This window comes from Coregonus lavaretus (genome assembly GCF_964263955.1).
Source record: "Coregonus lavaretus genome assembly, chromosome: 25".
Lineage (NCBI taxonomy): Eukaryota > Metazoa > Chordata > Actinopteri > Salmoniformes > Salmonidae > Coregonus > Coregonus lavaretus.
In genome coordinates this window covers 26,519,408-26,546,227 of record NC_140012.1, presented here as the reverse complement: position 1 = coordinate 26,546,227, position 26,820 = coordinate 26,519,408, and the positions used below count along the sequence as shown (strand labels likewise).

The window sequence follows — 26,820 nt, the reverse complement described above, 5'->3', positions numbered from 1 at the left end:
GTAAGCGACAAGAACTCAGAACTTTTACTTGTACTTGCTGGATTGTAGCACACCAGCAAAGCCATTGTGTTCTTACATTAGCTGCACACTTGTTGTTTGTGACAGTCCAGTCACTTTTGTTATTGTCGGGTCACGTTGCTAGGTTACCAGGCGAAGCGCGTGCGTGAGTGGCAGGGGATGGGTGTGCAGGTGCTGGTGTCCACCAGTGATGTCAGCACCCAGGAGGGGGCGGAGCGACTCATCAACGAGGCCTGCAGGCTGGGGCCTGTGGGAGGAGTCTTCCACCTCGCCATGGTAACACCCCCTTACCTGTACACTGTAGCTTTTTGTTTTCAACTGTCCCCCTCTCACCTGTCTCTCTCTCTCACCTGTCTCTCTCTCTCTCACCTGCCTCTCTCGCTCTCTCTCACCTGCCTCTCCCTCTCTCTCTCACCTGCCTCTCCCTCTCTCTCTCACCTGCCTCTCCCTCTCTCTCACTTGTCTCTCTCTCACCTGTCTCTGTCTCACCTGTCTCTCTCGCTCTCTCGAACTTGTGCCTCTCTAACCTGTCTCTCTCACCAGTCCCTGTCTCACCCATCTTAACCTGTCTCTTTCTCCTGTCTGTGTTTGTACCAGGTGTTGAAGGATGGCATGCTGGAGAATCTGACTCCTCAGCTGTTCCTGGATGTCAACAAACCCAAATACAACGGCACCCTCCACCTGGACAAGTAAGACAACACACACAGGCGTGGCAGTTAGCCTAGAGATCACTCCTCCTGGTACTTCTGTAGTTCTGCTGAGATTTACCAGTCTTTCCATATAAGGATCTGTCAATAACCAATGTTCGGAGGAACAGAAAATCCAAAAGCAGTGTGAGGTAGTCAAAGGTTTTCCTTTCTCTCTCCCTCTTTCTCAGGGTGACCAGAAAGCTGTGTCCAGACCTTAGCTACTTCGTAGCCTTCTCCTCTGTGAGCTGCGGCCGAGGCAACGCCGGCCAGAGTAACTACGGTTACGCCAATTCCGCCATGGAGCGCGTGTGCGAGCAGCGACGCCACGATGGCCTGCCCGGATTGGCTGTCCAGTGGGGCGCCATCGGCGACGTGGGCGTTGTCCTGGAGACCATGGGCGGTAACGACGTGGTGGTGGGCGGGACTCTCCCGCAGCGCATCACTTCCTGTCTGGAGGTGCTGGACCGCTTCCTGTGCGAGCGGCGTCCGGTGATGTCAAGCTTCGTGCTGGCAGAGAGGAGCGTTGTGAAGAGCGAAGGAACAGGACAGAGAGACCTGGTGGAGGCTGTCGCTCATATACTGGGTAAGACCCCTCATCACCCATACACCTCCATACAACTAACCCTATAACAAACCCTAGACAGAGACCTGAGGGGTGTACTACAAAGCAGGATCAAGGAGTAAGCCAGTTAACTTGCCTAAATATTCTGAAATAACTTTTTAGTTTTTAGACAGATGAGCTTGAAATGAGCATGGTCTAATTGACTCAACAACAAAAACCCATTTGTATGTAAGTCAGCTTAGCTTTCTTAAAGAACCAGAAAATAAGTAGTTATTTTCTGGTTGTTTATCCAAGGTTGCTGGCTAACTCATAGATCCTGCTTTGTAGTATATCCCTCTAGTGGAGGCTGTGGCTCACATACTGGGTAAGACTAGAGAAAGAGAGAGATGTCCCTCATCACCCATACACCTCCATCACCATGTAACCAGCTATAGATTTTTCCTGAAGTTACCCCATCACAGCTGATGGGTGGGCTGGTGTTGTGTTTAGATCAATAGATTTGAAGCTGGTTTGGGTGTTTTCATTCCATGTGTAACTCCCTGATTATTTCTCCCTCTCATTCTCCCCTGTCCCATCTAACCTTTTCAGGTGTGCGTGATGTCAGCAGTCTAAACGCTGACGCCTCATTGGCTGATCTGGGTCTGGACTCTCTGATGGGCGTGGAGGTGCGTCAGACACTGGAGCGCGATTATGACATTGTCATGGCAATGAGGGAGATCCGACAGCTCACCATCAACAAGCTCCGAGAGCTGGCCAGCCAACCGGCGGGAATGGCAGGTGTGTGTGTGTGTGTGTGTGTGTGTGTACATAAACACTGTAAGCAAGAATGACTTTGTATAGTTAGGAAGCTTGTGTGTGTGTCATGAACTTATGTGTACTCTCGCTCTCCCCCCTTTCTTTTTCTTTCCCTCCCTCTCTCCAGAGTCCCATCAGTCTCCAGTGAAGAAGGGAGGAGTGCATTCTCTGTTGGAGTCAGACCTCAGTTTGATGCTGGTCAACCCAGACGGACCCACGGTCTCCCGTCTCAACGAGGTGCAGAGTGCTGAGCGCCCGCTGTTCCTGGTCCACCCTATAGAGGGCTCCATCGCTGCCTTCCACACACTCACCGCCAAGCTCAGTGTGCCCTGCTACGGCCTGCAGTGCACTAAAGGTACACACACAGGAACCAATACACACAGGAACCAATACACACAGGAACCAATACACACAGGAACAAACTCCCTCCTCTCACAATCATACTGATACAGTCCCACACTCTCTCTCTCTCAAGTTAAAAACGTTATCTTAATGACTGACACTGTCTCTCCCTCCCCCCATCGCTCTAGCTGCTCCTTTGGACAGTATACAGTCTCTGGCTACATACTATGTGGAGTGTATACGTCAGGTAAAAAAGATACTAACATCAACTTAATTTGTATTTATATATTTACATACATGATAGATAATTACAGTGATTTATAAATAACTGTCTCTGTGCTTATGTTTTATTTGTGTAGGTGCAATCAGAGGGTCCGTACCGGATTGCCGGCTACTCCTTTGGGGCCTGCGTGGCGTTTGAGATGTGTTCTCAGCTGCAGGCCCAGGGTAGAACCGTAGATTACCTCTTCCTCTTTGACGGATCACACTCCTACGTCGCCGCTTACACACAGGTGAGAGCTTATGCAGGCATATTGATACACACACAGACACCGGTGATACGCGTGTCTGTACATACTGACACCCACATACAGATGAGAGATTATGCAGGTATGCACATGTACTCTGACACATACACACATCCTCGTACTCAGTTCCTTCACATTGAACTCTACTTCAAAAGAGTCATTCAACTCATAATTAACCGTAGTGTTATGTGTAGAGTTAACCTAATGTTTGTATTCTATTTGCCTTTCAGAGCTACAAATCCAAGCTGACCCCTGGTAAAGAGTCTGAGGCAGAGACTGAAGCCCTGTGTGCTTTCATCCAGCAGTTCACTGGCATCGAGTACAACAAGGTACAACACTTTACAACAGCAGATAATTACATACTGTACTCACTGGCTATGGGATAACATTAAACTAACATTATACTTGAGTCTGGTTCAATGTATAATACTCACATTTCTTGTTCTGCCTCTTTTACCCCTCCACTCTCTTTCTCTTTCACCCTCTCCTCGCTCTATCTCTCTCTAGTTGTTGGAGACCCTCCTCCCTCTGTCTGATCTGAAGGCCCGTGTCAACATGGCGGTGGACCTCATCACCTCCAGCCATAAGAACGTCAGTAAAGACTCCCTGCGATTCGCTGCCGCCACCTTCTACTACAAACTCAAGGCTGCCGACGGTTACGTCCCGGCAACCAAATACCACGGCAACGTCACCCTGCTCCGAGCCAAGGCCAGCAGCGACTACGGAGACAACCTGGGGGCTGACTACAAACTTAGCGAGGTGGATATACACAAACACGCATGAACATGCGCATGCACACACACTACTATAATAACAGGCTTTGTTTCTCTTCAGGTGTGTGATGGTAAGGCGTCAGTCCATTAAAAAGCATGAGCTGGCGCACACCCAAAATGATTTAGTGTTGAGGTGCTGACTAACGGGGAATAAACTGTAAACTATAAAAACAAAGAGTCGCACACTCCATGTATAAACACCCAGTAATTTATTGGGTAAACCACCAACGTTTCAGCATCACTGTGCCTTCTTCAGGGTAATGTCATGAATGCTTGAACCAGGTTATGTAGACAAAACAGTGCAATTAGTGCAACCAAAGACAATAGTGAGGGGTGTGTCATAATTTTTAGGTTGATTAGAATGAATTGAGTGAAACTGATAAGACAATAATTTACAGCATATTAAATATATTAGGCTATTGTTAGCATTAGTATAAGATTAGCATCAACATACATTATTGTTTAATTTAATTTCACAGCACGCACACACACTACTATAATAACAGGCTTTGTTTCTCTTCAGGTGTGTGATGGTAAGGTGTCAGTCCACGTCATCGAGGGTGACCACCGCAGCTTCCTGGAAGGAGAGGGGGTGGAGTCTATCAGCAGCATCATCCACAGCTCATTGGCCGAGCCACGCATCAGTGCCCGGGAGGGTTAGACCAGTCCCGCCCCTTCCCAGCCCTCTCCCCCAATAGCACCAACTTCTCCTATACCCAAACCTAAACCCCATTGGGCAATACATATAATGGACACAACCCCCAACCTATCAAAGCTCTTAGCTCGCTACCACAGGGTATGTTCTGTATGTTTGTGCTCTACCAATAAGGTCCTCGCTCTCTTTTATTTGTATTATAAAAAAAATTATCCTGTCTATTCTACCATTACAAACACGATAAAGAGTTAGATGCACAACTCTGTACTGGTAATCAATCCTGCTACAACTGGAAACGTGCTGGCTCAACCCTATAGCTAGCCTAGCATGTGAGCCTGGCTGCATTGCCAACTGACTATTGCCTAGAAAACCTACCTAGCTGTAGTGTTATGATACTACTCAACCCACCAGTCTGCTAAAGGGTGTTTCGTAAACTTGGTAATAAAGGTGTATGTGTGGACTCAGACCCTCTACCTATCTTATGCCAAACCCTAGCAGTGCCCTAATGATGCTGACTCTTCCACCTGTACATAGCCTCCTTTCTCACCTGGCTAACACCTGTTCAAGCTCTGTACCTGTTACCAAGTGTGACGTTGGCTTAGGAGGAAACCATTGTTACATGGTTGTCTTTGTTTGGGGATGTTGTTTTGTATAAAAGGGTTTGTTTACCAGCATTGGTCGTAAGTTATGATCTCTATTTTTGTTGATTTAAAATAGTTTGCAGTGACTGTTGTAGTATTGTTACACTGATCTACTTAAGGTAGGTTCACACAGAGAAATGCATAAGACTCCCCAACATGAGAACTAAAGGGGTTACTGTAGCTACAAGCAGGAAAATGGCTAAAAGTATTTGACTGACACCATATTTGATCAAGTTAATAACTTTTTAACTATTCAGCTGTTTACTGGAAATAAGACTCCCTGTGTCTGTCCTACCATTTAAGAACTGAAATACTTTTTGAAAACGACAGTATTCTTCTGGGTTGAGATCTGGGACTGTTGCCTTTCCTGTGTGAGTACACCTTTTTTAAGAGGACTGATTGGATATCTACAGGTCACATTTCTATGATCTTGGCTTCTTTGACAAAAATAAGTAATTTAAATTGCTACTGTTTTTTAAAAATGTATGCTGTTCTATGTAACTTGCTACAATGGATTACTAATAATACAATTAACCTTGTTTTTCATTTCCTTCAATGTGAAGAAACATTCCTGAAATATTGTTACACAAGACTAATGTTTTAAATATTTTGAATATTACTGCTGTCAACATGCAATGCTTCAAAACGCTTTGGCACTTGTTTGACAGGAAATAGAGCAATGGAATAGTATTTGGGTAGTGCCATACAAGTAATGTCCTGTGAAATCTATGGTGTTCAGGAGGGCACAATGAAGTAAAAGTATTTGCAAACTAAAATGAGGGTTCTTTATTGGATAAATTCAGGTCGTACCTCCCTGTTCCAAAACATCTTCTCCCAGTTCGTGCCCACTGAACACGATCCGATTCACTGTCTCACTGAAAGAGTAGTAGTTTGTCCAAGCTTCCATTTTGTTTGTGATGTCACGTCAGAATGCAGGCGCCGTTAGGTGTGGAATCATTGATCTGAATAACGGTCTTGTTGTTGAGTAGGTAGAATTTACCCCTAACCGCTTGTCCAGGACCAGATTATTTTACTGTCCTCCTAATGGTTAGTGTTAGGACTGTGGGCAGGATAATCTGATCCTAGGTCTGTGGTTACGAGGCAACTTTCTACCTCCAGCTGTTTTTGACTCCCATGACCTTTGCTGACCCCTGAAGGTCCTCCAAGATCAGGGGTCCAATCCCAGAATGCAACAGACTGACCTGACCTCTGAGACTTCTAATCAGGTCTATGAAGAGTCAGGTGGCTTTAATTTGAGCATGGTGATTGGCTGCAGTAAAAAGGAGGAGGAAATAATTGAGTGTGCTCCTTTCTAGTTAGTTTTTCCCAGTATTTATTGTATTACTCCAAATAAAGCGCGATCACTAACATCCTGCCTCACTGTCTGTCTTGTTTCTTTGTAAACTTATTGAGGCAACTACAACAGGTCATGATAGATCTCAGCAAGTGGTCTCCTTAGTTTATTCAACTGACCATAATCTTCAGGCAGTCATAAAATACTCCTGGCCTTTCACACCTTAATGTCAATCCCTTTTGTATAACTGACCATACATCCCCACACATTCCTTATGCAATCAGACATACTGTATCTCCAAATGGTAATGTGTTTGTGTCATATAGAAGTTACCAGTAGAAAGTCACACAGCAGCCAGCTATAAGGACCATCTGTCACACTAAGTTCAGTACAGGTCACAGGTCTTTCTCTGCCTTTGAAGTTAGAATGGATGCTTCGGCAGAGGTGTGTGTGTGTTCCTTTGCAGTTCGATACAGATGCTGTGAGTGAGAGTGATAAGACGTATGCACATGACTGTTAGTCGCTTTGGATAAAAGCCTCTGCTAAATGGCATTTATTATTATTATTATTATACAAACATTAGGATCACCTTTCTAATAGTGAGTTGCACCTGGATTCACCTGGTCAGTCTGTCATGGAAAGAGCAGGTGCTCTTAATGTTTTGTACACTCAGTGTATAGTATAAGAACAAGACAATGACACTGAAGATGCATTGACCTTTCAGTCCACCAGGGGGCTATCTAGCGCTCAGACATATAGTGCACTACTTTTGACCAGGGCCTGGTCCAATGCAGTGCACTATGTAGGGAATATGGTGCAATTTGGGACGCTACCCTAGAACTGGGACACTCCTCACCTGTGGTAAGTGGAGATCAGTGACACTGAATAATATGGTTGTCAAATCAAATCAAATCTTATTTGTCACATGTGCCAAATAAAACAGGTGTAGACCTTACAGTGAAATGGTTACTTACAAGCCCTTAACCAACAATGCAGTTTTAAGAAAAATAAGTGTTAAGTGAAAAATAGATACATACGTTTTTTTAATCAATTTATCAAGAAAAACAGAAAAATTATTAAAGAGTAGCAGTAAAATAACAGTAGCAGGCTATATACAGGGGGTACCGGTACAGAGTCAATGTGCGGGGGCACAGGTTAGTCCAGGTGTCTGACCTCCTCCCTATAGGCTGTCTCATCGTTGTCGGTGATCAGGCCTACCACTGTTGTGCCGTCGGCAAACTTAATGATGATGATTGGCCCTGTGTAGCTCAGTTGGTAGAGCATGGCGCTTGCAATGCCAGGGTTGTGGGTTCGTTTCCCACGGGGGGGCAGTATGAAAAAATGTATGCACTCACTAACAGTAAATCGCTCTGGATAAGAGCGTCTGCTAAATGACTAAAATGTAATTGTAAATAGTGGCGTAACAGGTTGTTCCTCAGATAATGACCACCCTTTGAGACTGATTAAACCACAGCCTTGGATGTTCAAAGACTGTTACACTGCAGAGAGAGAAATCTAACTGCATATGCCCTCACTGGCCTCTGTTGGTGTTCGTAATCTAAATAAAGTCAATGAACTGTCCTATCCTGTGACAGGTGGAATTTAACATGAAGTGTGTGTGTATTAATAATCCCTCACTTCGGTACCTTATGCAGACATCCTTGTAGACGACAGAATAAGACAAAAATCTATCATATCAGAGCTTGAGAAGAAAAGTCTTGCAGAGGAACAGAGTAATTATTCTATCCACAGTCACAGAGTTGAAGTAAGGACAAGTTTACAACAGACCTGCACATTAGGATTGGTCTTCCTCAACGATGATGAATGATATATATTGGTTTTATGATGCTATCTGTGTTGGGTGGGTGGATGCATGGTGGCCTAGCACTAGGTAATGATGTTATACTGAATGATTATGAGACGACAGCGTCAGAGCTCGTCTCATAGAGGATCAGTCACAGATCCATGTCTTTTTAATCTCAATCTCCTGTAACACTATATCTAGACTATCTCTGTCACTCTCTCTCTCTGCGACTTTTGCTCTCTCTACCTCTCTCACTCGTGTATATCTAGACTCCATCTCTCTCTGCGACTTGTTTTCTGGGGGACTCTCCGAATTCCACCCCTATCTCTGTCCAATCAGAACCACTCACCTCATGGACACTGTCAAATCACAACCAACACCACACCCACACAAACAGGAAATGTTCTAACTTAAAAGCAAACCAAGTTTAAATAAACTAAACTGATCTCTGATACTCTGCTGCTCAAAATGGCAGAATTTGAATTGAATTTAAATTACAGGAAGTAGAATTGAATTAAAAACCAATTCAAAGACATTCAAATGAGACATAAAACATGAACAATGCATTCTTTTGACAATTGACACATATTTTACCATAACCATCTGCCACTTATCACTGCAAACATGTAATGACACGTTAAGTTGTTCCAATTAATTTATAGTTTGTTCCCTTCCATTTTGGAATGCTTGATGTAATGCATTCTGGTAAAATCTATTTTTCTAATACTTAAAAGGGTAGCAGGGCTGCCAACTTTTGAAGAAAGCTTGGAGTGAGATTTGCTATGTGAATTTCATTACTGTCACGCCCTGGCTCTGGGACTCTGTTATGTTGAGCCAGGGTGTGTGGTTTCTATGTGTGTTGTGTGCTAGGGTGATTTTCTAGTTCGTTTGTTTCTATGTTGGCCGGTGTGGTTCTCAATCAGAGGCAACGTGAATCAGCTGTTGCTTGTTGTCTCTGATTGGGAACCATATTTAGGTAGCCTGTTTTTTCCCACAGTGTTTGTGGGATCTTGTTCCGTTTGGTTTGTGTAACCGTAGGACTGCACGTTTCGTATCGTTTGTTGTTTTGTTCTGGAATAAAAGAAGTATGTTCACTTATCACGCTGCCACTTCTTCCTCCGACGATCGTGACAATTACCTCCTGGCACAGCCCCTAGACGGGGGACTCCCCCAGGAATATTTTACTTTTTTAAGGTGGATTGACACTTTATTCAGACAGTAATTAAATGAGAAAGGGAGACAGGGAAATGCTAGAAACAGTGTGAAGGTTGGAAGCAGGGATTGATCTCTGTTCTCATGTGGAAAGTTGTATGCGACACATGCCGGGGAGTGTTACCACAAAAAAATTACACAAAATGCACATCACATTCATGTTCTTATTAGCTCATGTGAGCACTGCAATTCAGTTTTCTGTATTGTAAATGCTAAAGTGCACTCTTGTAAAAGGCCCTTAGTTAAATCTAAAACGTTGTATTCTATACCCATTTGAAGAGAAACAAGTTATTGTGTTTGTTAAGATTAGATTCTCATTGAAATTTCAGGCCCGACCCCAAGTTTGGGAACCACTGTAACCTCTCTGTTTGCTTACTCTCTCTGTGTCTACTCTGCCTCTTCCTGCATTGCAGCCTGCCACAGCCTCACCACGGTCTGCCCCACCACTGTCTGTCTCACTACCCTCTGTAAAGCAGTTTTTATACATGAGAAGAATAGAAAATGTTCTTTATATTTAAATTGTCTTTCTATTTCACTAAATTTTAGGTCCCACAGGCTGTGCCAACACATACACTACCAGTCAAGAGTTTGGACACACCTACTCATTCAAGGGTTTTTCTTTATTTTTACATTGTAGAATAACAGTGAAGACATCAAAAGATGAAATAACACATATGGAATCATGTAGTAACCAAAAAAGTGTTAAACAAATCAAAATATATTTTATTTTATTTTTCAAATAGCCACCCTTTGCCTTGATGACAGCTTTGCACACTCTTGGCATTCTCTCAACCAGCTTCATGAGGTAGTCACATGGAATGCATTTCAATTAACAGGTGTGCCTTCTTAAAAGTTAATTTGTGGAATTTCTTTCCTTCTTAATGCGTTTGATCCAATCAGTTGTGTTGTGACAAGGTATACAGAAGATAGCCCTATTTGGTAAAAGACCAAGTCCATATTATGGCAAGAACAGCCCAATTGAACCAATCGAGATGGTTTGGGATGAGTCGGACGGCAGAGTGAAGGAAAAGCAGCCAACAAGTGCTCAGCATATGTCGGAACTCCTTCAAGACTGTTGGAAAATAATTCCAGGCAAAGCTGTCATTACATTTACGTCATTTAGCAGACGCTCTTATCCAGAGCGACTTACAAATAGGTGCATTCACCTTATAGCCAGTGGGATAACCACTTTACAATGTTTGTTTTTTTGTGTTTTTTTTGGGGGGGGTTGGAGTAAAGTGTGGGGGGGGGTAGAAGGATTACTTTATCCTATCCCAGGTATTCCTTAAAGAGGTGGGGTTTCAAATGTCTCCGGAAGGTGGTGAGTGACTCATAAAGGCAAAGGGTGGCTATTTGAAGAATCTCAAATATAAAATATACTTTCATTTGTTTAACACTTTTTTGGTTACTAAATGATTTCATATGTGTTATTTCATAGTTTTGATGTCTTTACTATTATTCTACAATGTAGAAAATAGTTTAAAAGATAAAGAAAAACCCTTGAATGAGTAGGTGTGTCCAAACTTTTGACTGGTACTGTAATTGACATGAAAGTGCATTCTAACAGTGTAAAAGGCACTTAGTTTACTCTAAAATGTTGTATTATATACCCATTTGAAGGTAAACAAGTTATGAATGTGTTTGATAAGATTAAAGATTCTCTCAGGGGACCCCAACCCCATGTTTGGGAACCACTTTACTACTAAACTCACTCTGCTTGCATACTCCCACGGGGGGGCCAGTATGAAAAAAATATATAAAATAATAATGTATGCACTCACTAACTGTAAGTCGCTCTGGATAAGAGTGTCTGCTAAATGACTAAAAATGTCTCCTGCATTTCAGCCTGCCTCTTTCCTCTATGTAAAGCAAAGTTATTTTGTTATGAGAACTTAAGTACATTTTTACAATTTAGTCATTTAGCAGACGCTCTTATCCAGAGCGACTTACAGTTAGTGAGTGCATAATTTTTTTTTTTCATACTGTCCCCCTGTGGGAATCGAACCCACAACCCTGGCGTTGCAAGCGCCATGCTCTACCAACTGAGCTACACGGGGCTAGTAGCCTATCTTTTGTTAAGATTATAGTTAGCCTAATTTCATTCAACTGCGCCTGCTGAGGTCAGGCTCCATGTAACATTAGCTTCTAACTTCATCCTTCTAGCCAGCTAGTTATAGCTAGCTGGCTAACAGTAGCCAGAGCCCTTGAGCTAGCTAGCCATCTGACTGAAATATCTGCAACTATTTACCAGATTTTATTTATTAGGATCCCCATTAACCGACGCCAATGGCGACAGCTGGTCTTAATGGGGTCCGACACATAACGAAAAAGAAATTATAGACAAAATACTTTACAATTTACATACACTACCGTTCAAAAGTTTGGAGTCACTTAGAAATGTCCTTGTTTTGTAAAAAAAAATATTCCATTAAAATAACATCAAATTGATCAGAAATACAGTGTAGACATTGTTAATGTTGTAAATGGCTATTGTAGCTGGAAACGGCAGATTTTTTATGGAATATCTACATAGGCATACAGAGGCCCATTATCAGCAACCATCAGTCCTGTGTTCCAATGGCACGTTGTGTTTGCTAATCCAAGTTTATCATTTTAAAAGGCTAATTGATCATTAGAAAATCCTTTTGCAATTATGTTAGCACAGCTGAAAACTGTTGTGCTGATTAAAGAAGCAATAAAACTGGCCTTCTTGAGTCTAATTGTGTATCTGGAGCATCAGCAATTGTGGGTTCGATTACAGGCTCAAAATGTCCAGAAACAAATAACTTTCTTCTGAAACTTGTCAGTCTATTTTTGTTCTGATAAATGAAGGCTATTCCATGCGAGAAATTGCCAAGAAACTGAAGATCTCGTACAACGCTGTGTCCTACTCCCTTCACAGAACAGCGCAAACTGGCTCTAACCAGAATAGAAAGAGGAGTGGGAAGCCCCGGTGCACAACTGAGTAAGAGGACAAATACATTAGAGTGTCTAGTTTGAGAAACAGACGCCTCACAGGTCCTCAACTGGCAGCTTCATTAAATAGTACCCGCAAAACACCAGTCTCAACGTCAACAGTGAAGAGGCGACTCTGGGATGCTGACCTTCTAGGCAGAGTTGCAAAGAAAAAGCCATATCTCAGACTGGCCAATAAAAATAAAAGATTAAGATGGGCAAAAGAACACAGACACTGGACAGAGGAAGATTGGAAAAAAGTGTTATGGACAGACAAATCGAAGTTTGAGGTGTGAGGATCACAAAGAAGAACATTTGTTAGACGCAGACCAAATGAAAAGATGCTGGAGGATTGCTTGATGCCATCTGTCAAGCATGGTGGAGGCAATGTGATGGTCTGTGGGTGCTTTGGTGGTGGTAAAGTGGGAGATTTGTACAGAGTAAAAGGGATCTTGAAGAAGGAAGGCTATCACTCCATTTTGCAACGCCATGCCATACCCTGTGGACAGCACTTGATTGGAGCCAATTTCCTCCTACAACAAGACAATGACCCAAAGCACAGCTCCAAACAATGCTATAACTATTTAGGGAAGAAGCAGTCAGCTGGTATTCTGTCTATAATGGAGTGGCCAGCAGTCCCCGGATCTCAACCCTATTGAGCTGTTGTGACCGTATGGTACGTAAGAAGTGCACATCAAGCCAATCCAACTTGTGGGAGGTGCTTCAGGAAGCATTGGGTGAAATCTCTTCAGATGATCTCAACAAATTGACAACTTGAATGCCAAAGGTCTGCAGGGCTGTAATTGCTGCAGATGGAGGATTCTTGACGAAAGCAAAGTTTGAAGAACACAATTATTATTTCAATTAAAAGTCATTATTTCTAACCTTGTCAATGACTACATTTCCTATTCATTTTGCTATATTTCCTATTCAAACTCATTTCACGTACGTTTTCATGGAAAACAAGGACATTTCTAAGTGACCCCAAACTTTTGAACGGTAGTGTAGATTTAAAAACATTAACATGTAGTGTGTGTGTGTGCATCTATCAGTTACACATACGTCAGTACATACACACAACAAGTAGGTCACATGGGGGAGAGGCGTTGTGCCGTGAGGTGTTGCCTTATTTGTTTTCTGAAACCAGGTTTGCTGTTCACTTGTGCTATATAAGATGGAAGGGAGTTCCATGCACTCATGGCTCTGTATAATACTGTATGTTTCCTTGAATTTGTTCTGGACCTGGGGACTGTGAAAAGACCCCTGGTGGCATGTCTGGTGGGGTATGGGTGTGTGGAATTTCCAACACATTGTTTCTTATAAAAAAAAGAAGTCCGTCTTTCCTCAACTCTTAGCCAAGAGAGACTGCCATGCATAGTATTAATATTAGCCCTCTGATTACAATGAAGAGACGTGCCACTCTGTTCAACCCCAGCTGCAGCTTAACTAGGTATTTCTTTGCAGCACTTGACCATATGACTGGACATTAATCAAGATAAGATACATTTTTTACCCACATTTAAAAAAAAACATTTTTAGTCATTTAGCAGACGCTCTTATCCAGAGCAACTTACAGTTAGTGAGTGCATACATTCTTTTATTTTTCATACTGGCCCCCCGTGGGAATTGAACCCACAACCCTGGCGTTGCAAACGCCATGCTCTACCAACTGAGCTACATTCCTGCCGGCCATTCCCTCCCCTACCCTGGACGACACAGGGCCAATTATGCGCCGCCCAATGGGTCTCCCGGTCGCAGCCAGCTACGACAGAGCCTGGATTCGAACAGTGCCTTAGACCACTGCGCCACTCGGGAGGTCATAAAACTAGAGCCTGCAGGACTTGCTTTATGGAGGGTGGTGTCAAAAAAGCAGAGCATCTCTTTATTACAGCCAGACCTCTCCCCATCTTTACAACCATTTAATCTATATGTTTTGACCATGACAGTTTACAATCTAAGGCAACACCAAGTAATTTGGTATCCTCAACTTGTTCAACAGCCACACCATTCCTTACCAGATTCAGCTGAGGTCTAGAACTTAGGCAATGATTTGTACTAAATACAATGGTCTTAGTTTTAGAGATGTTCAGGACCAGTTTATTACTGGCCACCCATTCCAAAACAGACTGCAAGTCTTTGTTAAGGGTTTCAGTGACTTCATTAGCTGTGGTTGCTGATGCGTATATGGTTGAATCATCAGCATACATGGACACACATGCTTTGTTTAATGCCAGTGGCAGGTCATTGGTAAAAACAGAAAAGATTAGAGGGCCTATAGAGCTGCCGTCCGGTACGCCACACTTTACATGTTTGACATTAGAGAAGCTTCCATTAAAGAAAACCCTCCGAGTTATATTAGATAGATAGCCAGCCAGCGGGGCCAGACCGGACCAGGGGCGCTACGGGGGGATTGTTGGAGGGTGGTGGTCAAGCCCGGAGCCGGAACCGCCTCCGAGGAGGAATGCCCACCCGGCCCTCCCCTGTTCGGTTTATGTTTGGCGCGGTCGCAGTCCGCGCCTTTGGGGGGGGGGGGGGGGGGGGTACTGTCACGCCCTGGCTCTGGGGACTCTGTTATGTTGAGCCAGGGTGTGTAGATTCTATGTGTTTGTGTTCTGTGTTGAAGATCTAGTTCATGTGTATCTATGTTGGCCGGGGTGGTTCTCAATCAGAGGCAACGAGTATCAGCTGTTACTTAGGCAGCCTGTTTGCCACAGTGTTTGTGGGATCTTGTTCCGTGTATGGTTTGTGTCTGTTACCTAGGACTTCATGTATCGTTTTGTTCGTGTGGTACTCTAATAAATATAAGTATGTACGCATATCACGCTGCGCCTTGGTCCACTTCCTCCTACGATCGTGACAATCTGATTCAATGAAAGATGGAGTTGAATGTCTTTCTGCCAATAATTTCATTTAAAGTACTCCAAAGTTTTTTTTCCATCATTCTTTATATCATTGATCTTGGCTTCATAATACAGTTTCTTCTTCTTTTTGTTGAGTCACCTAATTTCTCAATTTGCAGTAAGTCAGCCAGTCGGATGTGCAGCCAGACTTATTAGCCACTCCTTTTGCCCCATCTCTTTCAACCATACAGTTTTTCAATTCCTCATCAATCCATGGAGCCTTAACAGTTCTAACAGTCAGTTTCTTAACAGGTGCATGTTTATCAATAATTGGAAGAAGCAATTTTATAAATTCATCAAGTGCTGCGTCTGGACGCTCCTTATTAATCACATCAGACCAATAAACATCATCCACATAAGAGTCACAGCTAAATATTTCGTATGATCTCTTATACACTATTTTAGGGCCAGCTTTTGGAACTTTGGCTTTGCTAGATTTATTTTATTTTTTTATTTAACCTTTATTTAACCAGGTAAGCCAGTTGAGAACAGGTTCTCATTTACAACTGCGACCTGGCCAAGACAAAGCAAAGTAGTGCAACAAAAACAACACAGAGTTACATATGGGGTAAAAAAAACATAAAGTCAGAAATACAACAGAAAATATATATACAGTGTGTGCAAATGTAGCAAGTTATGGAGGTAAGGCAATAAATAGGCTATAGTGCAGAATAATTACAATAGTATTAACACTGGAATGCTAGATGTGCAAGAGATTATGTGCAAATAGAGATACTGGGGTGCAAAAGAGCAAATTAAATAACAATATAGGGATGAGGTAGTTGGGTGGGCTAATTTCAGATGGGCTGTGTACAGGTGCAGTGATCGGTAAGGTGCTCTGACAACTGATGCTTAAAGTTATTGAGGGAGATAAGAGTCTCCAGCTTCAGAGATTTTTGCAATTCGTTCCAGTCATTGGCAGCAGAGAACTGGAAGGAATGGCGGTATAGATATAGCATTCAATGGGTAAAGATACAGCTTTAGAACAAAGTTCTCCAGTATTAGTAAAAATGTGATCAATACATGTGGATGATCTTGTTCCTGTAGTGTTTGTAAACACATTGGTAGGTTGATTAATAACCTGAACAAGATTACAGGCACTGGTTACAGTGAGAAGCTTCCACTTGAGCGGATAGCTTGATGAAAACCAATCAATATTCAGGTCCCCAAGAAAGTAGACCTTTCTATTTACATCAGATACACTATCAAGCATTTCACACATATTATTTAGATACTGACTGTTAGCACTTCGTAGCCTATATCAACACCCCAAAATAAAATGCTTTAGATGTGCCAGGTGAACCTGCAACCACAACACTTCACTTATTTCTAAGGCTACATATATTAATATGGGCTATTTTCAGCCCTTTCCTGGGTGGCTTATCAGAGATAGACATAATATGGAAAAGAGCAAATAAAGCAAGAGAAAAAATATATACATTCAGCAGTCCATTAATCAGTTGGTGTGTGTGTAAGTATGTGTGTGTGCTGCGGGGTTGAAGCTACAATCCCATAGACTTGGCTCTCTCATCCCTTCCAGGCTTTTGGGAGGGAGGGTGGACAATGAGCCTGTCATAGCGGGTGTAAGCAATATCCACACGCACTCTGGCATAAGTTCTTTCCTATTCTGACACACAGCTTCAGGATAGTCCTCTTTGAGGAAGATGTCAGTTTGTTCCTCTCAAGTTCTTGGCTCTTTCCAGAACAGCTACCTTGTTCTTGAACCTCAGGAACTTGACCACTATCGGCCTGGGTCTGTCACCTGGGCCATGGTGGGTTTTCCAGTCCTGTAGGAGCGATTTCTCAATCTTCCTGTGGTCCATCTTTAGTTTCACTGAGATCGTTTTCCTCACTTTGTCCTCAGACTCTGTCCAGGTCTCATGTGGAGATTATGCAATTCTGTCCACAACTGTGTTGTTCCGCCTTGATTGTCCCTCGAGATAATCTGTTTCTCCGTCATTATTATCATGGATTCACATGCAGAACTGATGTCCTCTCTCAATGACTTACAGATTGCTGTCATCTTGCCGTTCTCCTGTTTAAACTCATCGAGCTGACCCTGGGAGAACTGCAAACTGTTCTTCAGGTCCTGGACCTATCTGGTCAGGTCATCCATTAATTTATTAGTTGACTCCACCAGTATTTGGACACAACACTTGAAGCTATTTTCTTGTTGTTGTAACAACTGCTTGTAGAACTATTTTTGTTCGTTTAAAAGATACTTCACCTGTGATAGAGCGACACCACTGTCCTCCGTACTCCCGCCGGCTTTGGCCTTTGTCTTGGTAGCAACGTAGGTTATGCTGTTACACCTCGCAGTTCCAGACAGGGTAGGTCGCAGGGAAGATTGGAAACAACAAACAGCAGGGATCTAGACAGCCACAAGCCCGGGACAGTCCGCGGTCCCAGCCACAATGGCTAACCACGTCGCGGGCTGCGTTCAAGCCCTCAAGAAAACCTGCTAGCTTGATAGGCAGCTAGCTAGCAGTTAGGCTAGCTGCTACGCCAAGCAGCTCCTCAGACCCGGCCTTGGTCGGCAGGATCACTTGACAGATAGTAGCGGTCCCAGCAACTGATGCCAACCGCGTTGCGGGATCCAAACTCAAAGGTAGGTAGCTAGCTATAAACCATACTTTTTCAATAGACTTTCCAAAACAACAAACCGAGCTCTCCGTCTTTCCGCCTTCAAAAGTGAAGTGTTGTGCAGACATGCTTGTACACTCATTCTCTGAGCGTTAGTGGTTTTTCCGTTTGGGGGATGTCTGTTGACAAGACAGGGTTCGAGGGACGTTAAATTAATTGCCTTATTTCCGGCATCTTGCAAAGCCACTGTCAGCAGCGTCTCTCTGCCACTTGACAGAGTTGGTCTGGGCTGAGGTAGTTCATTTCACGTCTCGGCCTGTGCTGTGGGCGGTGTTTGCTTCTTCTTCGATGAGGTTTAACGGCGGTTGGCATCCAATTTGTTGCCTTACCGTCACCTACTAGACTGGTGTACAACTCCCTTATATTTTGCTTGAAAAATAAAATAAAATAAAGAAATACCCTGCCATCTAACACTACACTCACAAATTCAAAATTATTATTATTAATAATTAACACCACCCCACTCCACTATTTAAATATATTCATTCCTACCTCATGCCCTCAACCTGAGATGATGGAACATCACCACTTAACACTCCCTGTAACTTGCACACCCAAATACCTCTCTGCAGCTGCCACCACAACCTCAATTTTCGTAGACTTACGTTCCATCTCTGCAGTACAATTAATAACCATTGCTATAAATGCTAAAAATCCAATCTTACTGAAACATATATCAGTTGTTGTCCTATCCCTCTGCATTGGTACATCTCTACTACTCTCACCACCCCTCCCCCTTGACCCATCTTCCTCCACTTTCTTCACTGCCTCAGCATATGACAACTTCTGCACTACTCTAACCCTGGAAACCTCAACCTGCCTCTCTCGCACAGGACATTTCTGATCCCCAGCCCCATGGGCACCCCTACAATTAGCACATACCACTACTTTCCCCAATGCTACACATGCCTTTGTCTCATGCCCTTCTGCACACTTCTCACACCTTGGAACCTCCCTCCTACACACTGCTGCCACATGCCCATAAGTTTGACACCTGTAACATCATAATGTATTCGGCACATAAGCTCATACAGGATAACTTATATACCCTAACTTCACTTTATCAGGCAAAGACTCAACTTCAAAACTCAAAAGAACAGACAATGACTCCTCTGTTTCCCCACTCTCGCCCCCCTGTTTGTGTCGCACCAAACGACAAGCATCACACACACCGGGAATCTTCAGTTGGTCAACTTTTACATTTACTGCTACCCCAGTAATCACTCCTTTCAATGGCGCCTTTTTCTTGAGAGCGAAACAATTTACCATTCTTTCCCCCATTTGTCTAAATCTGAGCGCCTTCTCCCTCTGACCAACAGAAACACAAACAATTATCACTAACCCACTTCTGGTTACCCTCTCCGATTCCACGTTACCCAACGCTCTTTTCACCCATCTTGAAACCACAAATGGATCAGCCAAAAGGCAAGGCTCCACTTTTTCCAAAAACTTCACTCCTACTGTCACAGACTCATCTTCATCCTGACCCTCTGTGCAATCCTCGGGCTCCGAGTACTTCACCACACCTTCCACCTCCGATACTTCACCCTCATTCACTTCAATTTCTCCTCCTGTCTTCAGCTCACTTTGCTTACATTTCCTACCAATTCTTCTTTAACAAACCTTCTCCCCTTTTCCCGCCATTTTTAACAGACTCAACAAGGTGTCAAAAGCATTCCACAGGAATGCTGGCCCATGTTGACTCCAATGCTTCCCACAGTTGTCAAGTTGGCAGGATGTCCTTTTGGTGGTGGACCATTCTTGATACACACAGAAAAATGTTTAGCGTGAAAAAAAAAACAGCAGCGTCATTGTTCTTGACACACTCATACCAGTGCGCCTGGCACCTACTACCATACCCTGTTCAAAGGCACTTAATATTTTGTCTTCCCCATTCACCCTCTGAATGCTACGCATACACAATCCATGTCTCAATTGTCTCAAGGCTTAAAAATCCTTCTTTAACCTGTCACCTCCCCTTCATCTACACCGATTGAAGTAGATTTAACAAGTAACTATCAACTATCAATAATTAGCAATAAGGGATCATAGTTTTCACCTGGATTCTCCTGGTCAGTCTATGTCATGTCTATGTCATGGAAGCATTTCGCTACACCCGCAATAACATCTGCTAAATATGTGTATGTGACCAATTAAAAATGTGATTTGAAACAGCAGGTGTTCCTAATGTTTTGTACACTCAGTGTGTGTATATATATATATATATATATATATATATATATATATATATATATATATACAGGGATCGGAACTTAAGGATTTTGGGCACTGTCTTATATAAAGGGATCAGCAGGAAAGGAGGAGGTCATGAGTGTTGGTTTGGAGACAGTGATCAGACCTAGAGTTTGATCTGCGACCACACTGGGTGGTCTTTCTGGCACAATAATAAACTGACTGTCACATGTGTCCCCTGCTCCTCCAGAGTAGGAGTGTACCTGAACTATAGAGCAGGAACTCTGTCCTTCTACAGCGCCTCTGACACAATGACCCTCCTCCACAGAGTCCAGACCACATTCAGTCAGCCCCTCTATGCTGGGTTCTGTATTAATGATGGATCATCTGTGAAGATACTGACACCAATACAGTGATGAGCTTAGATAAGAATACAGGCATGCTGTTCAAGTATCCATACTGTAAGAGTTTAACTTAAAATCCTTGAATCAATTCATTTTAATATGAAGAGTTTAATTCCAAAACGCTATATATCCATTTTCTGAAATTTTGGAAAATTTGCTTTTATTGTTTAAATAACTTATGAAAGAGATTTGTGTTTTTTCACTAACTAATCATTGCTTGTCTGTCATTGTTTAATGACAGACATGTATTTGTTTGAAATCTATCACTTGATGGTTTCATTTCAGAGAGACAAATAATCATTTGTTTTTGCAAAATGCTATATATCTGCCTCACTGTCAGAGTAATACCAAGTACTGCTGGGTTTTCAAATAAAATCAAATCAAATTGCATTTGTCACATGCGCCGAATACAACAGGTGTAGACCTTACACGTGAAAAATAGGTGGACATAGTGTTTTGGAAATAAACTCTTTATATGTTACCAACTTTAAATAAATGTGAAAATTAATAATCAAAAGTGTCTTGTCTCTGTGAGTTCTTATAAAAGGGGTTTTCTATAAAACTCTTAAGAGTCCACCAAGTCTTCCACAGTCAGCATTAGCCCTCCATCAGAGAGGAAGATAGGCATGTACAATTAATGGTTATATTGGAGTAGCGATTGGACTGTACAGGGTAGATATCGTTTATTTGTTGACTGTGATCACCATTAAAGTCTAATAATTATTGGATCAATCACTGTGTGTAGTGTAGTAGAAGATGGAGTAGAAGTAGGAATAGAAGGGTATTTCCACTGAGGTCATTGCACTCCTCTGGATATTACTATAGTCATTGGCCCTTTCTCCTTTCTGTTGTTGAGAGATTAACCTGCAAGTAAGCTTTTTATTAGACTGTGTACATCACCTGTATCCTGTGCATATGACAAATAAAATTTGATTGGATTTATTTTGATCAAATCAAAATCAAATCAAATTTTACTTGTCACATGCGCCGAATACAACAGGTGTAGGTAGACCTTACACGTGAAAAATAGGTGGACATAGTGTTTTGGAGTTTTGCGGTAACAGAGAGAACAGTCTATGACTTGGGTGACTGGAGTCTTTGACTATTTTTTGGGCCTTCCTCTGACACCGCCTAGTATATACAGTTGAAGTCGGAAGTTTACATACCCCTTAGCCAGATACATTTAAACTCAGTTTTTCACAATTCCTGACATTTAATGCTAGTAAAAATTCCCTGTCTTAGGTCAGTTAGGATCACCACTTTATTTTAAGAATGTGAAATGTGAGAATAATAGTAGAGAGAATGATTTATTTCAGCTTTTATTACTTTCATCACATTCCCAGTGGGTCAGAAGTTTATATACACTAAATTAGTATTTGGTAGCATTGCCTTTAAATTGTTTAACTTGGGTCAAACGTTTCGGGTAGCCTTCCACAAGCTTCCCATAATAAGTTGGGTGAATTTTGGCCCATTCCTCCTGACAGAGCTGGTGTAACTGAGTCAGGTTTGTAGGCCTCCTTGCTCGCACACGCTTTTTCAGTTCTGCCACACATTTTCTATAGGATTGAGGTCAGGGCTTTGTGATGGCCACTCCATTACCTTGACTTTGTTGTCCTTAAGCCATTTTGCCACAACTTTGGAAGTATGCTTGGGGTCATTGTCCATTTGGAAGACCCATTTGCGACCAAGCTTTAACTTCCTGACTGATGTCTTGAGATGTTGCTTCAATATATCCACATCATTTTCCTTCCTCATGATGCCATCTATTTTGTGAAGTGCACCAGTCCCTCCTGCAGCAAAGCACCCCCACAGCATGATGCTGCCACCCCCGTGCTTCACGGTTGTGATGGTGTTCTTCGGCTTGCAAGCTATCCCCTTTTTCCTCCAAACATAACGATGGTCATTATGGCCAAACAGTTCTATTTTTGTTTCATCAAACCAGAGGACATTTCTCCAACAAGTACGATCTTTGTCCCCATGTGCAGTTGCAAACCGTGGTCTGGCTTTTTTATGGCAGTTTTGGAGCAGTGGCTTCTTCCTTGCTGAGCGGCCTTTCAGGTTATGTCGATATAGGACTTGTTTTACTGTGGATATAGATACATTTGTACCTGTTTCCTCCAGTATCTTCACAAGGTCGTTTGCTGTTGTTCTGGGATTGATTTGCACTTTTCGCACCAAATTATGTTCATCTCTAAGAGACAGAATGCGTCTCCTTCCTGAGCGGTATGACGGCTGCGTGTCCCATGGTGTTTATACTTGCGTACTATTGTTTGTACAGATGAACGTGGTACCTTCAGGCGTTTGGAAATGCTCCCAAGGATGAACCAGACTTGTGGAGGTCTACATTTTTTTTTCTGCGGTCTTGGCTGATTTCTTTAGATTTTCCCATGATGTCAAGAAAATAGGCACTGAGTTTGAAGGTAGCCCTTGAAATACATCCACAGGTACACCTCCAATTGACTCAAATTATGTCAATTAGCCTATCAGAAGCTTCTAAAGCCATGACATCATTTTCTGGAAATGTCAAAGCTGTTTAAAAGCACGGTCAACTTAGTGTATGTAAACTTCTGACCCACTGGAATTGTGATACAGTGAATTATAAGTGAAATAATCTGTCTGTAAACAATTGTTGGAAAAATTATTTGTGTCATGCACAAAGTAGATGTCCTAACCGACTTGCCAAGACTATAGTTTGTTAACAAGACATTTGTGGTGTGGTTAAAAAACGAGTTTTAATGACTCCAACCTAAGTGTATGTAAACTTTCGACTTCAACTGTAGATCCTGGATGGCAGGAAGCTTGGCCCCAGTGATGTATTGGGCCGTACGCACTACCCTCTGTAGCGCCTTACAGTCGGATGCCGAGCAGTTGCCATACCAGGTGGGGATGCGTACGGCCCAATGGTGCAGCTGTAGAACTTTTTGAGGATCTGGGGACCCATGCCAAATCTTTTCAGTCTCCTGAGGGGGAAAAGGTGTTGTCGTGCCCGCTTCATGATTGTCTTGGTGTGTTTGGACCATGATAGTTTGTTGGTGATGTGGACACCAAGGAACTTGAAACTCTCGACCCGCTCCACTACAGCCCCGTCAATGTTACTGGGGGCCTGTTCGGCCCTCCTTTTCCTGTAGTGCACGATCATCTCCTTTGTCTTGCTTACATTGAGGGAGAGGTTGTTGTCCTGGCACCACACTGCCAGGTCTCTGACCTCCTCCCTATAGGCTGTCTCATCGTTGTCGGTGATCAGGCCTACCACTGTTGTGTCGTCAGCAAACTTAATGATGGTGTTGGAGTCGTGCTTGGCCACGCAGTCGTGGGTGAACAGGGAGTACAGGAGGGGAGTAAGCACGCATCCCTGAGGGGCCCCGGTGTTGGGCTCAGCGTGGCAGATGTGTTGTTGCCTACTGTTACCACCTGGGGGCAGGTGCCATTGGATGAATCACGGAATCCAGTCTGTACTAGCAAACAGTCCTGTAGTGTAGCATCCGCATCATCTGACCAGTTCCGTATTGAACGAGTCACTGGTACTTCCTGCTTTAGTTTTTGCTTGTAAGCAGGAATCAGGAGGATAGAATTATGGTCAGATTTGCCAAATGGAGGGTGAGGAAGAGCTTTGTATGTGGAGTAAAGGTGGTCTAGAGTATGTATTCCTCTGGTTGCACATGTCACATGCTGGTAGAAATTAGATAAAAAGGATTTAAGTTTGCCTGCATTGAAGTCCCCGGCCATGAGGAGTGCCGCTTCTGAATGAGCATTTTCTTGTTTGCTTATGGCCTTATACAGCTCATTGAGTGTGACCTTAGTGCCAACATTGGTTTGTGGTGGCAAATAGATGGCTACGAATAATATAGATGAGAAATCTCTTGGTAGATAGTGTGGTCTACAGCTTATCATGAGATACTCTACCTCAGGCGAGCAATACCTCAAGACTTCTTTAATATTAGACATCGCGCACCAGCAGTTATTGACAAATAGACACACACCCCTGCCCCTCGTCTTACCAGACTTAGCTACTCTGTCCTGCCGATGCACAGAAAACCCAGCCAGCTCTATATTATCCATGTCTTCGTTCAGCCACGACTCAGTGAAACATAAGATATTACAGTTTTTAATGTCTCGTTTGTAGGATAGTCTCGATCGTATATCATCAAATTTGTTTTCCAGTGATTGCACGTTGGCCAATAGAACCAATGGTAATGGCGATTTACTCACTCGCCTACGAATCCTAACAAGGCACCCCGACCTTCTCCCTCTGTATTTTCACCTTTTCTTCAAGCCAATGACGGGGATTTGTGCCTGTTCTCCTGAAAGCAGTATATCCTTCATGTGGGACTCATTAAAATAAAAAATATTTGTCCAGTTCGAGGTGAGTAATCGCTGTTCTGATGTCCAGAAGCTCTTTTCGGTCAAAAGAGACGGTAGCAGCAACTCTATGTAAAAAATAAGTTACAAGCAATGTGAAAAAACAAACAAAATTGGATTTCTCAATTGGATTTCCTCGATTCCTCCCGTCCTCTCCTCCTGTCCACTCCTCCGTTTGAAAACATCAGAGGGAAGCAAGGAGAGGAGGCAAGGAGAAGAAAGTTGGAAACAATGCACTAGTAAGAAATTAGCCTTCGACACCCCTGGCAGACAGTAAAGGCACGGACAGACCAGTAGGATTGCCAGCCGGGAATACTTAGCACCTCTGAACAGAGTGCAAGCCGTAATTTGCAAACCGAGTGCCAACCATTTGAATGAAGGCTATCAGTCGCCCACTGGCGGGTGGTCCCTATAAACACACCACGCCAACAGCAAGTGAACGAATGGCAAATGAACGACCCCCTACTGTACAGACTGACAATCGGTCTGGTGAGTTTTTTTCTTAAAACTAACTCTACCACAGACAGCGATGGATTCTCACTGAGCTCAAGCCACAGCTGTTACAGCCCTTGAACAAAGGTACGTACACTTAGTCCAAGGAGACGGATAGACCTAACACTTGAGCTTTGGCATTTGACGTTTTTCCATTCTTCACCTTATGAATGGGTTGTCATTGCAAATGAGAACTTGCTCTCTTAGTTTGGAAAATAAATGCATCCCGCTCTCTCATTCACATGTATAGAAGTGATTAATTGACGTTCTTTCCCCCTTATTTTCCTCTGAATGGCAAGGAATAGTGATGGCTGTATCATGTATCTTTCGGTCAGTCATTCTGTCTTCCTGGCAGTTTGGAGACATTAGCGTCTGTAGCCTTACCCCCAGGCTTCATGCAATAGATGCATGGATCAGAATCATACCGCTAAATAATGCAGCCATAATGATTATTACCTTCTGCTTGTTCCTATTCAGTCCTCAGTTAATAAAGACCTTGTGATGATGCACACTTTGACTCCATTATGGTTATGGATATGGATGTGTGTGCGTGAGTGCGCGTGCGTGCGGGCATACACGATGCGCGTGTGTGTAGAGATGTATGTCTATGTAGCTGAAGTGAGTCGTGATAAGGTAGCCTTGCCTGCGACTTCAAAATCAGTGACACCCTCAGAATTTCCTCTTGGTCTATTGGTTAGGACATTGGTTTCTCCCATTGGAGGCTGGGGTGCAGATCACAACCATGACATCTACTTAGGGCCTACAGTATAGATGCGTGTTTGCCCGTCTGTGTGTCTCCTCAATCTCTCTCTCGCTCGTTCTTTCCATCTCGCTCGGCAGGGAGCTATATCATTTTGGTTTCATCATGATTATTCTCTCAGTAGTGTGGATGAATGTGAATAACGCCCCACAAATGACAATTTGATCAGACCAGCTTTTTGAATCGTACATTTTATACATTTTATCTTTGGACGAGAATTGAGTCATTATCGTCCACCCTGGTAAATAAAGGAGAAAGGTGAGAGCACTACCGGTAGGATAAAGGAATTTGAGATGGTGGTTTGATGGTTTGAAGAACCCCCTTCGGCTCCTCTGACAGCAGCGGTAGCCACTGCGCTAATGTACAAGTCATCAGATATTGTTGGGTAATCATGATTACCAGATCTGTTGGGTGTGCTGTACACACCCAGCCATTACCATTGAGTTCAGCAAAGATCAATCTGAAAATGGAATCAGATCTCAATATGTTGACATTTCCTTTCCTCCTTTCTATTGTTATTTCCCTGACACGGGAGATCGTGTGTGATAATCTTGATAGGATTACTGAGTCAGTACCTGTGGCCTTGCTCCTGGCACTAACACTCCTCCCCCTCACACACACACTACTTCTTCTTCTTCTTCTTCTTCTTCTTCTTCTTCTTCTTTTTAATTTTATTATTATTCATCCCTCTCTCACACACACTCTCTCTTTCTGTCATTGCTCTATCTCTCTCTTGTCACTATCTCTCTCTCTCTCTCTCTCTCTCTCTCTCTCTCTCTCTCTCTCTCTCTTGCTCTCTCTC

General features: G+C 43.0%; 2 protein-coding genes across 3 annotated transcripts in view; both read left to right on the top strand.

Moving 5' to 3' along the window:
- The window catches only part of LOC311100578 (fatty acid synthase-like), a 31,016-nt gene extending 24,639 nt beyond the window's left edge, over window positions 1–6,377 (top strand). For both annotated transcript variants that reach the window (XM_084141489.1, XM_084141488.1), the window contains exons 34-43: window positions 143–294; window positions 616–707; window positions 896–1,290; window positions 1,858–2,046; window positions 2,192–2,419; window positions 2,595–2,653; window positions 2,766–2,918; window positions 3,164–3,262; window positions 3,441–3,692; window positions 4,230–6,377. In XM_084141489.1, the coding sequence (XP_083997615.1) occupies window positions 143–294; window positions 616–707; window positions 896–1,290; window positions 1,858–2,046; window positions 2,192–2,419; window positions 2,595–2,653; window positions 2,766–2,918; window positions 3,164–3,262; window positions 3,441–3,692; window positions 4,230–4,367 (1,757 nt within the window). In that variant the 3' untranslated portion in view covers window positions 4,368–6,377. The remainder of the gene's footprint in view (window positions 1–142; window positions 295–615; window positions 708–895; window positions 1,291–1,857; window positions 2,047–2,191; window positions 2,420–2,594; window positions 2,654–2,765; window positions 2,919–3,163; window positions 3,263–3,440; window positions 3,693–4,229) is intronic.
- The window catches only part of LOC311100351 (putative nuclease HARBI1), a 1,214,110-nt gene that overhangs the window by 895,099 nt on the left and 292,191 nt on the right, over window positions 1–26,820 (top strand). The gene's annotated exons all lie outside the window — the stretch shown is intronic.